Source organism: Globicephala melas, chromosome 11 (assembly GCF_963455315.2).
Source record: "Globicephala melas chromosome 11, mGloMel1.2, whole genome shotgun sequence".
Lineage (NCBI taxonomy): Eukaryota > Metazoa > Chordata > Mammalia > Artiodactyla > Delphinidae > Globicephala > Globicephala melas.
In genome coordinates, this window is record NC_083324.2 from 62,325,800 (window position 1) to 62,340,222 (window position 14,423).

General features: G+C 50.8%; 1 protein-coding gene across 2 annotated transcripts in view; it reads right to left on the reverse strand.

The window, feature by feature from the left end:
* LRRC1 (leucine rich repeat containing 1) overlaps positions 1 to 14,155 on the reverse strand; it is a 126,815-nt gene extending 112,660 nt beyond the window's left edge. Inside the window, exon 1 of one of the 2 annotated variants that reach the window (XM_060308083.1) lies at positions 14,131 to 14,155. Coding sequence is in view for 1 of the 2 variants with exons in the window: in XM_030840988.2 (XP_030696848.1) it covers positions 13,353 to 13,511 (159 nt within the window). In the remaining variant the exon portion in view is untranslated. Of the gene's footprint in view, positions 1 to 13,352; positions 13,611 to 14,130 lie in introns of those variants that run through there. The other variant, XM_030840988.2, reaches the window with a different exon arrangement.
* Between the last annotated feature and the right edge of the window lie 268 nt (positions 14,156 to 14,423).

The following is a 14,423-nucleotide window of genomic DNA, read 5'->3' on the forward strand; positions in this document are numbered from 1 at the left end:
TTCTCAGAGGAGGCAGCATCTGCCCTGGAGAAGAGGCTTCTGAGTGGAGCGCACAGCAACCGACAGGCGCGGAGGTCTGGAAGACGCAAGACCACTGAGTCACAGAAATTTAACCATTAAAGACCACAGTCAGAAAGTACTAAAATGTACTTAGCATGTTAGAATTTAACAACTTAGAAAATAAGTATATCTGGTAATTCAATCTTTATAATATCTTCTTGACTTATTTTTTCTTCTCTCACAAATTTTCTCTCACACATAGTGAGAAGGAAACCTACGGAAAACACCGACATGTCCAAGCTTTTCTTTTTCTTAAGAATACCTTGGAACAGAAATCAATCCTGCAAGAGACTTTTCCTCAGCAGACGGTCCCTGTGTTTCTGGCAGAAGACACAGCGTTAAACGAGAGAGACGTCACAAAAGGAGGGCATCTGCAAGGGCCAGCAGGCGGCACCGTCTCTGCCCCTCCTCCTTTCAGGAGCACTGCAGCCACACCCATCCCCACCCCATCTGTCTACCCCTCACATTCCCTGCCTCCCTGCCTCCCACTAGAGGCCAGAAAAAGAGTCCAGGGTCCACCCGTGACTCTGCATACGCCCATCCCCGGGTGCCACCATACGAGGAACTGCAGGTCACTCAGGAGTCCCCTCAGTGCCCGGCACTGCCGACCTGCTAAACCAACCCTAACTTTCCTTCAGGCCTCCTGACACGTGAGGGCCCTAAGTGCCTCTGTCACTTAAGGCATCTTAGGTTGAGATGTTTGTCACTCGCAGACGAGAATATTCCAAAGGCGCTCCTGTTTCTTCAAGGCTGAAACCCTCTATGAGGGGAAATGACCAGTGAGCTGAAACCATAGAAGTCACCTTACTTTGGACCTAAACCCGAATGTCGAAATCAAACATTTTAGAATATAGAAATTTTTAAAGACTACAGGAACTACACCTCACAAGCAATTACCCCCTGCTCTACTTGCCTGACAAAGACACCTTGAGAGATATTTTCTTTTCGAACAGTAAGTGCTAAAGAGGGGTGGGCGTGGGTGAGGTTGAAGAGTGGGGGTAGGGCTTGCTTTCTCTTGGCCTCTGTGTAACTTCAGTAAATCACCACCATTATCAGAGAGAACGTGACACTTTCCTCTACCGCCTCTTGCCATTTTAGAACCAAGTTATCGCAAATCAAGGTAGGTGAATTACTGTCACATGCTACTAGGTAAGGTGCATCTCCTATAAGACGCATAGCTTCTATTAACCTAATCTTATTAGCGTCCGTGTGTAGCAGTATTGGAATGTGTATACTTCCAGAAAGTACATTAGAACCTCTTTATGAGTCTGACCTTTACAGTCAAGACTCGTAACTGCCTCATGAGCTAATCACTTGATATCATGCTTTGACAACAGAGATCAACAGTATAATAGCTGAATTATTGGCAGCAGAATTATAATGGAGACACTCCTAGGATAAAACCAGCGCTCATTTTCTCTCCTGAAGGTAAAAAAAAATCCAGCCCCCCAAAATGGGTGCCACTAATCTTCTTTGAAAGATTAAGCGTGAACAAGCACATTAATATTTGGTGACCTAATTTTTAAAATATTTCAGCTCAGTGCTCTTTTTCTTAACAGTTCAAAAATAACCCAGGGGGCACAGGTGTCTCTGTCCCCTTTCCTAGAGTGGACGCAACTCCTGGCCCATCAGGTGGCTTTTGGTGCCAAAGACGTGGTCTCTGTGCATGTGACCTTGAGGAAAGACGGTCCAGTGGTTAGGAATACTGGCTCTTGAACCAGACAGCCCCACTGTGACCCCCAGCTCTGCTCGTACTAGCTGTGTGACTTCAGCAAGTTAAGTCATCTCTCCGCGTCCTGGTGTCCTCAAGAGGATAATGAAGCTATTTATGTTTGTTGTGAGGATTGAATGAGTTCATCATGGGAAGTGTTTAGGCAAAGCACAGCTCGGGGCACATTGCTCAAAAAATGTCTGCTGTCTTTATTATAATTATCGATACCCAGGCTTCCACCCCTAAGTTCTGGGCCTCATAAACACTTCACCACACCCCAACTCAAGGACTTACCAGGTCCTAGGCCACTATACTCCCTTTCCTGGTCCTCCCAAACCCCGTAAAGGCTCTGCCAGCACCCCAGTTGATAAACCCAAAAACGTACATCCACTACATCAGCAGTTTCTGTTGACTGTACCCCCAAGATAAATCTCATCACTCGCTGCTACCACCCCGGTCCAGAACCCATCAGTTCTCCAGGTCTCTCTGCTCTGTGAACCCTTCCTCCCTCGAGACTAAACTCTCACCTGCCAGCAGAGTGAACTTTCTAAAACACAAATCAGATATCTATAGGCTTACCATCTGCCATACTTCCAATTGGTGAAAAAAAATCCAAACTCCTCACCAGGGTCTCTGAGCTCCGACATACATTAACCCCACCAACATCTTCACCTTGATTTTCCACCCCCCACCCTGTCATACCAGCCACACTGACCTTCGTTCTGCCCACAAACACCCCAAACTCATCCCGAGCCTTTGCAAGGAGCTCTGCACTGTTCACAGCTGCCTCACCGCATCAGGGCAAGGGTCCCCTCCTGGGAGAGGTATTCTCGGAATAAACAGAAACCTCTCCATGGCTCTCAACCACATTTCCCCATTTGGTTTGCTTTATAGCTCTGATCACTATCTGAAATTCTTATTTGCTTATCCATCTACCAGCGGTCTCCCTTACCTGGAATGGAAGCTCCGTTAGGACAAGGCAAAATACCCACCTTGCCAGACAGAAGGATGCCTGTAGCACAGCTGGCACTCAATAAAGATGCAGGGGGCTTCCCTGATGGCGCAGTGGTTGAGAGTCCGCCTGCCAATGCAGGGGACACGGGTTCGTGCCCCGGTCCGGGAAGATCCCACATGCCGCGGAGCAGCTGGGCCCGTGAGGCATGGCCGCTGAGCCTGCGCGTCCGGAGCCTGTGCTCCACAACGGGAGAGGCCACAACAATGAGAGGCCTGCGCACCGCAAAAAATAAATAAATAAATAATAAAGATGCAGGGTGCATAGGGGAAGGGGGAGGGAGGGTCTGCCAGGACCCAGCAGAGATCGACCCCCCAAACCCCCACTCCTGAATCACACTGCCTGGGAAGCCTGACACCAACATCTAGTCAGGAAAGCAAATTTCAGCAGAAGAGTAGAAGGCTGTAGCTTTTGATCCTAATATACTCCTCGAAAAGCCACCTCAGTCTGATTTTAACTCATAGATATTCCTTAATCATCAGTCCCCAAATTAGGTTTCCCAAAATACAGTCTCTCGGGTGCTCACATCAACCCAGAGCGAACTTTCAAACAACCGCCTCTGAACTCTGCTTGAGTTCATTTAAAAAGGAGACAAAAAGCCCCAGCCAAGGTGCCTATTCTACCTCACTTCTAAAGGCTGGGAGCACGCAACTGACACAGGGGAAAAAACTCAGTGTTCAGAGGTTGTTGGGGGGGGGGGGGTGTCTGTGTGTGTGTGTGCCTGTGTGTGTGTATCTGTGTATGTGTGTGTCTGTGTGTGTGTGTCCGTGTGTGTGTATCTGTGTATGTGTGTGTCTGTGTGTGTGTGTGTCCGTGTGTGTGTCTGTCTGTCTGTGTGTGTGTGTCTGTGTGTGTGTGTGTCCGTGTGTGTGTGTCTGTGTCTGTGTGTGTGTCTGTGTGTGTGTCTGTGTCTGTGTGTCTGTGTGTGTGTGTCTGTGTGTGTGTGTTTTAACCAAAGAAAATCTGCTGATCTTTTTCCCTTAATTGGTTCTGGGAATCAACAACTGACCACAGGAGGGTAAGCGTTTGGAACAGCTTCTCCTTATTATCAAATCCTTGATTATAATGATTAAGCCTGGACTTGTGGTTCTACTAAACCTCACTGAGCAACCTCACGGGTCACGTGCACAAGTGGGGACCACTCCCCTCAGGTTAGCGCTGTGGCATCGAGTCATAAAATGTCATAAAATTAGCATCCAGGGAGGTCAGAACTCCAAGAGACCTTGAACATCACTAACACCACCTCTTCAAGACAAATAAGGAAACTGAGGCTCGAGAGATTATGTGAATTGCCCAAGGTCAGTGCTAGTGTCAGTCAGAGCACGGACACAGGCCCAGGGCTATCCAACTGCAAGACCAGTGCTACCACCACCATGACGCCATCCATACAAGCAAGGATGGCAGAGAGCCCGGCTCTTCATGGAGTAATCGGCAAGCTCAACTTACAGTCTGCCCCCAACCCATTTCTAAATCCACTTGCCAAAAGGGCTGAAAACGTCCCCAAGAATGCTGCTCGAATATGTCTTCAATGTCTGCTCTGTGACACAGCAGGAAAGCAAAGAAGAAAAGGTGTGTTGTGGCTTCGATGGGGGACAGAGATCATTTCAAAGAGGTAACAGTAAGGACACAGGTGTCCCCAGAAACCAGAGAAGAGGGAAGGGAAGTGTTCTCAGAGGAAAGTGATCGCCTGAGCTGTGTCCCACGGGATGACCAGCAGGGAGGCAGACAAAGAAGCCAACAAAGAGGAACTCCCAGGAGACAGAGCACAAAATTGAAGACTCTGAGGCATGAAAAGACTGGTAACCAAGGGCAGCTAAGTGCTGCTGAAACGCAAGGTTCAAGCAGGGAAGAGATGCGAGATAAGGTAGAAGAGCCAGGCTGTATCCTGCAGGCCAGGAGCCACTGCAGCAGGAAGTCACCCATCACATCTGTGTTTTAGAAAGATCTCTCCCGCCAAGAATTGAGACAGGATTTGAAGAAGACAGGACGAAGGGCTTTGAAGCCTCTCTCACAAAACAGCCAAGAACGATGACAACAGCCAGCAGATTTGATTGGGTGCTGTCTATGTAACAGACACCGTTTCCAGCACACATAGTAACCCATTTACTCTTCACACACAGGAAGTGGAGTCTATTAGTACCTTTGTACAGATGAGCAAACTGAGGCCCAGTGAGGCTGAGTTACTTGTCCCAGGTGTCACAGCTAAGGGGTCGATCTCCTAACCAACGCTACACACTTTCCTGACAAGCAAGAGATCCAGGCCAGAAGCAACACATCAGTAGAAGGGACGGAGGGAGGGGCTGACCGGCCCCCCACAGCCTGCACGCTGCCCTGCCCTTCTGCTCCAGAAACCAAATCAACCCACGTTAGGAATTCCGTGACGCCAACCTCTCTGCCCGACTAAACAGCATAAGCCACCTGAATGCAAGCATTAGGTGTCGGTCTTCCAAAGACCCGGAACGAATATCGGATTGACGGAAGCCCACCCAAGGGTCCTCCCAGGTCTCTGGGAAACAGCCCCAGTCGAGGAGAGAGGGGGCAGAGATGACAGAACCCATCTCCCCACCTATTCCTCCAGCCCCCCGAAAGAGCACAGGACCTGGAGCCAGGAGTGGGAGAGGACCGCCCACATGTTCATTTTGCTCTGATCCATCACTTTACCTCACTCGTCTTGCACTTGTTTAGCTGTAAGGTGGGTAGATGTCTCCTATCACTAGGCCTCCACCCAACTCAGATTTAAAAAATAATCATCTTTGACAAGCTAGCAACATCTACTGAAATTTGTAAAGTATGTACCCTTTCATCCCAGGATTACGCACCTTGAACCCATGCAAAGAAACGTTTGCATGTGTGTACAAAGTAATAGGAACAAGAACATTCAATCTAGTGTAGTTCATCGCTGTAGTTCCTTTCCGTTCATCTCGGAAACAGAAATGCCAAATGTCTCCCAACTGAGTCAAATTCTCTGGAATCTAGAAGTTACAGCCTGGATAAGGAAATTCTTCCAGACAGTGATCAGCAAAAAAAAAAAAAAAAAAAAAAATTAGTATCCCATCTTACTTCTAGAAATTCGAAGTATTTTACACTACAGGCACATACACATTACACACACACACACACACACACACACACACAAACTCGATTAGATCTTCTAAAATACCACATGCAATAGTAAATTACCATCCCTGTCCACTAAATAATACCCAAGAGAAAGTAAATGGACATCCAGCAGTTTCTCCTGTTCATTTACTAAGATCTGGCCCATGATCTCATCGCCCCTCATAACTATTCCATGAAGTGGAGGACAAACATCTAGCCCCGTGTTCCGGGGAAAATCCTAAAATAGGCAAACTTCCTTTAGACTTCTGTGAGCAAAGAGAGAAGCCTGCAGCCTCACTGGATCCACACCCAGAAGAGCCCAACGCTTCCGTTCATGGCTCGGCGAGACCATGGTTGGGATTTTTGTCATCACTGCTGAGAAATGTTTACCCTGCTATTTCTGACCCTCTTGTGTAAATATCAGCTATGCTTTACCCCCCAAATTTCAAGCCTGCGTAAAGGGTCCTTTTTAAGGAAATCCCAAGTACACAAGTATCAGAGTTACAGAAGCTGCAATTTTTGGCAGAGAGGATAACGCTCCGGAAGCTGTGAGAGGGGCCGAAGGGGACCCTTCTCTCTGGAAGCCCCTGGGAAGAGGGGAGGGGGACTGGGGAAATGGGTTCATTTTGCCGTTACCAGCATGACTCAACTTTCTCAACTCTACGAAAGGTTTATTAAGTGAATAGTTTTACTTTTTCTCAAAGAATTGAGCAATTTTTTTTTGCAACATTTCAGCAACGAGTTGACTTCAAGTGACTCTGGAAATCAAAAGGCTCCAAGCATCAGTGTTTTAAAGCAGCAACAGAGGACAGAGGAAACTGAGGTCCGTGGTCCAGTACACACATAACACATACTCATGTTACTTGGGAAAAAAGAACCCACAGGATCTCCAGTGTTACTGTGGCTGCAATTTTATCAACTTGATGACCCAATTCAACTGAAACCAAAAAAAAAAAAAAAAAAAAACTCTTCCCACCCCCAGCACCTCTGGCCGTCCATCTCTCCCCTAAGCCAATGCCTACCTGCACAGCTTAGCGAGCAATTTACAAGTTCAATGCTGACACGCCCCACAATCGGGGAAAATGTGTCCACAACAAGGAGGTAAATGCTTTGTGCTTAGTGTCCCCCGAGCCCTGATGAAGGGCCTCAGGCAGTCAGCACAACATGGCAGGGGGAAGAGGAGAAACGGTGCTGGACCAGAGGGCAGGAAACCGCCCCCCCCGAACGTCCTTGATGACACGATCCATCCCACCTTGCCCACCCCACAGGTGCCGGGCGGTTTCCTCCCACCCAGACCACCACAGCAGCTCTTGACAGCATCCTCTGCTCCTCCCAGGACCACCTTCCCAGAAGAGAGGTCCACCTGTGCGGCGCCTCTCCTGACACACCATCCAGATCCCGCCTGGCCCCTCTCCAGTCCCGCGACCACTTGGGCAGCCTCGCTCGAGCCACCTGGGAAGGATGGGCTTTGACGACCACGACAGGTTTTTTCTTCCTTCTAACGTGAATGTCACCCCCTCTGAAGTCTTCCCTCATCTCCCCAAAGAGGGAGATGCCTCAGAGCTGTCACAGGGCCAGGCCCCATCCCCAGGGGCAAGTGACACGGAGCTGGAGGCACGCCCTGGCTCCACAGCTGACCTTGGCCCAGTTCCTTACACGAGCCTCCGAAACAACTCCCTAAGTAAGTCTCGGTGCCCACACTGGCAAAACTGGAATATAAGGGCTAAAGTGAGTGGTGATTCCATTTAAGGGAAATAATTTCTAGAGAGAACTTAATGCAATGTTTGGAGCTCAGTAAAATCTCAGAAAGTGGTGTCTAGTAGAATATTATTAATAAGTAGCAGATACTCAAAGTTAATCAAAGACACTCCAACGTCCACCAACCTGGGGCAAATGACATCTTCCCCAGGCCTCAGTTTCCTCACCTGTAAAGCGGGGGTGGGGGGAGAGGGAACAGGAGATGAGGGAAGGGCACTGGACTAACACGGAACAGAACAGGAAAACAATCAAGAGCTAAACTGTGTAACAGCAGCAGGCTCTCTGAGAAAGCAGAACTTAAGTTTCCCTAACTTGAGAAATGTGCAGGTCACGGCTCTCAGGGGCAAGCGCTCTCTTGGATGCCCTTCCTCCTGGGCTTTGCCTTAAATTATTTTCATTATAATGCTACTTAAGTCTGTCCAAATCTAAAGCTTCATACGCTTTAGCCCTTATAAAACTGTAAGGTGAGACAATGTAAAAATTGGATAAAAACCAATAAAAGAGAGCTCAGCTTTCGCTGAACGTGACATATGACAATGATGCAATTTTGTTCCGTGTGCTCGACTGCTCACACAGTGTGTTAAGTACAAGAATACCTGGAGAGAGTTCCTGGCAACTCTGTGGGGCTCTACCACCGCGGGGCTGGAATCCCCTCAGCCAGCCAGCCACCGCTCTTCTCTAACGGACTGTCGTGAACCCTTTGTTCATGAATTTCCAGCCCTCGTCTGACCCAAAACACAATTTCTGCGATAAGTCCACATCTGTCCTTTCCCCTTCGCTACAGACAAGCAAAGGGGTGTGCAACAGACGATCAAAGGGGTGCGCAGTCTAACGCTGGCAGGAAATCTTTATGACATGCCTCATGTGGAAGGTCACCTGGATGTTACAGAATCTATGATTTTTTTAATTATTATTTAAAAGAATATTAAAAATTTACTTTTGGTTTTAAAAAATAACTTGCAAATTCCCAGGAAGATGTCTTTAAACTCTAGTTTAAAACACATTGTTTCCTCAAAAATCAAGAAAATATTATATTCTGGTGAAAGAACTGAGTAACTGTATAAATATTATAGATTTGTTATATGGGAAAAAAACATGGTTTACTAATAAAAGCGTCTTGCCATAGTATCCAGAAAGATCTTAGACATCACAGACCTAACTGTACGTGTTCTGGGTGCATTCTCTCTTCAATCCCAAGAACCACCCTATAAAGTAGGTGCTACCGTGACATGTGAGGAAACCGAGGCTTGAAGAAAGAATGAAAGTGATGGAGCAGCACCTAAACTGATTCCAGCAGCCATGCCCCCTGCTCCTTCCAGACCAGCCCTGAGAGCCTCTGCAGAGGACGGCCAGCCACGCACAGCAGGGATCCAGGGGAAACCAGCTGGGGGAGAGATGCAGAGGGAAGGTGGCATTCTCAAGGAAGAAATGACAGGACCTAGTGACAGGATGGATGGAGACAAGAAGGTAAGTCCCTGAACCTGTGAGCCAGGAAGAACGGCTGGCCCGGCCTCCAGAAATGGAACTGCTGGGGAGAGAAGCCAGTGCAGGGGGCCAGACCTAAACTGAAACACAGTGGGTTTAAGACAAAAGGGACTTATTCCAAGTGGGGATGGATATCCTCTCAACAGATCACAGGCGAAGAGGTTGAAGTCTCATTACACAGGAATTATGTTTACAAGGCATGAAGATTATTTCAAACAGACAAGTCGGTCAAAAGTGTCCAGCACAAGGGAATTCCCTGGTGGTCCAGAGGTTAGGATTTGGTGCTTTCACTGCCAGGGGCCCAGGTTCAAACCCTGGTTGGGGAACTAAGATCCCACAAGCCTCACGCACGGCCAAAATACAAAAGCGTCCAGCATAGAAGAGATGGAGAACAAAGATAGGCAGGACAGGACCACTGAATTCTGAACATCTGTGTCTTTACTAATTCCCATAGACCAGTGCACAGTACAAGTCAGGTCTGGGACAGGCAATCACGATGGCGAAGAAACAGGGCTATCTCCCCATGACAGCACGTAAGGACTCATCCAGGCAACAGACATGCCCACTGTGTCCCAGATACTGTCCTAGGTTCAGCCACAAACAAAAACCCCCTTGCTGGCACGGAGCTTAAGTTCTGGCTTAGGAGACAAAGAACGAGCAAGCAAGGACACAGTCTGGAATCAGGGGGTGATGAATGTTCTAAGGGCTAGGGAAAAATATAAAGCAGGATACGAGAAAGAAGGAAGGGCAGGGGCAGGTATCTGAGATAATGTCATCTGGCGATCACGGAAGGACTGACTGAACTCTAAGAGGAGGTGACAGGATGAAACTCATCTTTTTAACCTAGAGAGGCTTGAGAGCGTTCACTCCAAGTGTCTGCTGCCTAGTAGACCAGGCCCTGCAGTGGTCTAGAGAGACCCCAGTAAACACATGTTTGAAGGTAGCTGAGCATCGTGCACAGATTGAGGGGAAAACTGATGTCATCAGGAACACAGAGAGGAAGGCAGAAGAGGAAGACAAAACAACCGCACCACGTGGATGACCTTCACTTCTGCAGACCTGGATATTCTCTGACTCCATTAGAGAAGGACAGATGCTGGAGCAGTGATGAGCTTCAGGGGACAAGAAAGCAGCAGAGGAGAAAGATCTGCATCAGACTCAGCAGCCTTCATTCAACAGATAAACAGGGGTTTACCTAGCAGGACCCACTGGACGCCGAGCTCGTGCTCCCAAGGGGGCACCTCGAGGTGTCTCTGTTAACACACACCCCAAAGGGATGGGGCTGGGGGAGGGGACCAGCTGGAGGATGGGAAGGGGTAGTGAGGCCAAAGGTGAGGGCTCTAGTCCCCTGCAGCCATGAGAGGCTCACAGGGTGGAGACACTGCTGAGGACGGTGGTGCGGGTTCAGCAAAAGGTCGGCAGATTAGGTCAGTAACCACTGCGGCATCTGATAACTGCAGTGCCCGCTCCAACCACACCCACCACACCTGTACTAAAGTCACTGTCTCCCCACAAAGCTGCTGATTAAACCTTCTTTAATCTCTGTATCCCCCACAACTAGCAAATCCTGGAGGGTCAATAAAGGCTCTACTGAGGTCAAGCTTTCATGACAGGAGTAAACCAGGAGGGGCTAAATAACTGAGGTTCTTCTGATGGAGCTGAGAAGCCCAATAGTCCAGATTCCTGCTCAGTTGGCAGATACATGAAAGAGGAGAGCTGTGGGGTGGGGGGGTGTGGGGGAGCTGGCCATAGCGACTGTATCACACCAGCTGTACAGCCCTGAAAGTCACTTCAATCCTGAGTCTCAATTTGGAAAACAAGGGGATTGGAGCAAATCAGAGGCTGCAGACTTTCAGGGAGAGGAGATGCTTTTCTCAGTGCTGAAGGCTGGGGAGCATGTGTACTTTTGCTATTGGGGTTGGGGGATGCAGGCTTCCCCTTTGGCTGCAAATGAATCGCAGAGACGAGAACATAATACAGGTATGGCCACCACCACGAGGACCTTGGAGGTTTGTCCGAAGAAGAGGCCCACTGGTGACGTGGCAGGTAAGAGGACGGGCTGGGGGAGGGGGCCAGGACTGCAGTGAGCAGCGGTAATGAGTTATGCAGACCTCAGACGGGAGACAACGGATGCCCAAGCAAAGACTGTGAATGAAACATCCATGTTTTGGAGGCGGTTGCTGGAGTCTGGCTTGTACACACCCAGGCACACGAAAAGTCAGGGAGAAACAGATTTTACACAACTTGAAAACTATGAAACTACTTTAAGAGCTGTAAGAGCAATTACCCATATGCCAGACCACTTCTAGCCTTTGAAAAGCTTGTTTATTACCATATTTACTGAGGGCTATCAGACTGTATTTTGAGCTTCTGAGAAGTTTCCATTTAGAATCAGTAGAAATACCTGACACATCCAAACCCCATAATTTCCCATACCAAGCTGAATCCCCCAACATTACAGAAAAACCCACAAACTTTGCAGAAGGGAGTGAAAAGCCAATCCAGTCACAGGAAAGCTTCCAGCTCTACAAAAGAAAACAAACAAACAAAAACACCACAAAGAGCACTGAAACATTTCTAGTCCAACAGCTTTTCACTCAAGCTTTAACAACTTTATTCTGAAGCCCTTGAAAAGTATTAAATTACATACAGTATTCTATATTCCTGGCAGTAGCAATGCCTAAAACTTATTATAACTTAAGGCAGTAAGTGAACTCATGACTTTTAAGTCAAATTTAAGGAAGCTAAAGGCCAGACAAAACCATGTGTTTGAAAATGCCCGCAAAATAATAATGCCGGAGGGAACTGGATGGCTTTTCTGCTTCTAAGCTAAATAAAGCCTGGGGGGCTTTGCAAAGATCCTAGTGAGGATAATCACACACACACCCCCATTGCACACAGCAAACCATCCAATCAATTCTACACAGACCAAGGAAAGTTAATCCAAGAAGAATAACAACACTTGAAATGTTGAGAAAAACACAGTTCTGCTGTTTAAAACACTCTATCGGGCTGGAGGACAAATTGGGTCATTCTAACATGCCAGAACATTTGACTGGTGAGTGTTTCTGTGACCATGTCTTGGCTTTGTGTTAACAAAGGATCCTGCAAGACATCTGAGTTCCAACGCTCGGGCCTCAGGTCCTCTCTCGCCTGCCAGCAGCCTCCCTACTTCCTGCACACCTTCGGATTAACTGCCCCGACTTCCTGCACAGCCCTGGATTTGGGCTACCTTCCTCCTTCAGGCTTACTTAAGCTAAGTTTTCCGGGCAAGCTCGAAGGGTAAAAGTTCGCAGTCCCTGACCCTCCATTAAAGCACAATCAGCATGTGTCGCTTGACAAGCCTGGCCGCGGCAGGGTGATTAATTTACATAAACAACTCTGAAGAGGTAACTCATCGCTGCAAGGGCAGAAGTCAGCAGGCTGAACCTGGCCGCTCTGGGAGCGGCGGCTGCAAGCCTGGCCCACCCGTCAGAGCCTCTGCTGACGTTCACCGCGGCTCCTTCCACGCAACAGGTCCACGCAGGCAGGGCACCAGGGCACTTGCCCACAGCTCCGCGCGCGCAGCCCCCCTCCTGCCCCGCCCCCCACGGCCGGTCCCGAAGCCCGGGCAGCTACGGCTCTTCCCGGCACGGCCCACCCGCGATAAGGCCCGGAGCACATTCTTCGGAAGATGCCGAGATAGCGCGGCTCTCTCGCGCGCTGCCCACCTCCTCCCGGCCCAGTCCAGGCCGAAGGGAAAAGGCGCCCCGGCCAGCGATCGGGGAATGCGAGACAAGGAGACCGCCCCGGGAGCCGGATGCCGCGCTCGGTCCTTCCAGCCGGGAACGGCCCCGGCCACCTGGCTCCTCACCTGCCCGGTCACAAGTGCCGGGCACTAGTACCTAGATATGTATATAAACTACTTATCGGCACAGAACGTTTTCCCAACTGCACAAGCTACAACGACTACTCAGAAAACAGCAAGTCGCTTTGTACAGAAAGAAAAGGAACTTTTCGGGAGGGGGAGGGGAGGGGAGGAGGAGGCGTGTGGGAGGAAGAAGCAGGTGAATGAACGTAGACGTGGTTTCCGCGGGACCTGCCTGCCGGGTCCCGAGGTGGAAAAGGGGGCGAGAGGGGAGGGGAGGGGAGAGGAGGGGACGGGGTGGGGGGAAGGGGAGGGCGCGAGGCTGGCGGGGCCCGGCCGCGCTCCCCCAGGGCGGCGCGCAGGTGAGGCTGGACACTCACCTCCGGCAGCTCGCGGAGCTGGTTGGCATCCAGCAGCAGCTCCTCCAGGCTGCGGGCGTAGCGGTAGATCTCCTCGGGGACGTAGACCAGCGAGCAGTGGCGCTTGTCGATAGTCTCCACATGACGGTTGCACCGCCACAGGGGGATGCAGTGGAACATCGCCGCCCGCCGCCGGGTCCCGAGCCGCGGAGACCTAGGCTCCCCGCCCGCTCCGCCCGCCCGGCGGCTGCGCTCCGCCCGCCGCCCACCCCGCGCTCGTTGGCCCCCGTGCTCGCTCGCACCTCGCGCCGGGCTCCACGCTCCCAAAAGCGCCCAGGAACCTCGGGCGAGAGCCCCCCCCCCCGGCCCCGCGCCCCCGCCCGCCCGCCGCTGCGCCCCTCCCACCCTCCGGCCGCACCGCAGCCGCCACCGCCGCGCTGAGCTTCCTACTCGCCGCCGCCGCGCGACTGAGCATGCGCGCCAGTGGGCTCGCGCCCAGGGCGGCTCCCGCCCGAGAGATGCTCCGCTCCGGGTTTTCGCGGCGACCTGGATCCGGAGGGTCGGGGTAGCAGCGGTCAGACGCTAGCGGTCCCCCTACTCAGGCTGGGACCCAGGGAGTGTCGCGGCATCGGAGGGAGCCCCTCTGAAGGAGCCCGGGGCAAAGAAGAGGCAGGGGCAAGGCAGCCCGGGGGGAGCAGAATAACTTTGTTTTTTACTTTTACTTAACTCGCTCTCCTCGCTCCCCTTCCCCAAAACCACTTTCCCTTCCGGGGTCAGGCGGGACCGCCCCGAAGCGTACCTTGCGCGCCGTGGGCGGCCGGAGCCCCAAGGTTCCGTGTGGTTTTGAGGTGTCTCCGCCGCCCTGGCTGCGGCTTTCTTGGCCACTTGCGTGCGCGCTGCTCCAACACCCCCCGAAGTGAGCGGGCCGCCCCCGGCCCCGCACGGCACCCCGGCCCCTGCCCTGCCCCTGGTCCTCGGGCACCGCCTGCAGGCTGTGTAGCATTCTCAGTAATCATCGTCTCTGTACACAGTAATAGGAGATCCCTCTCCGCAAACCACCAACACAGGCGTCAGAGAGTCTACGAGATTCTC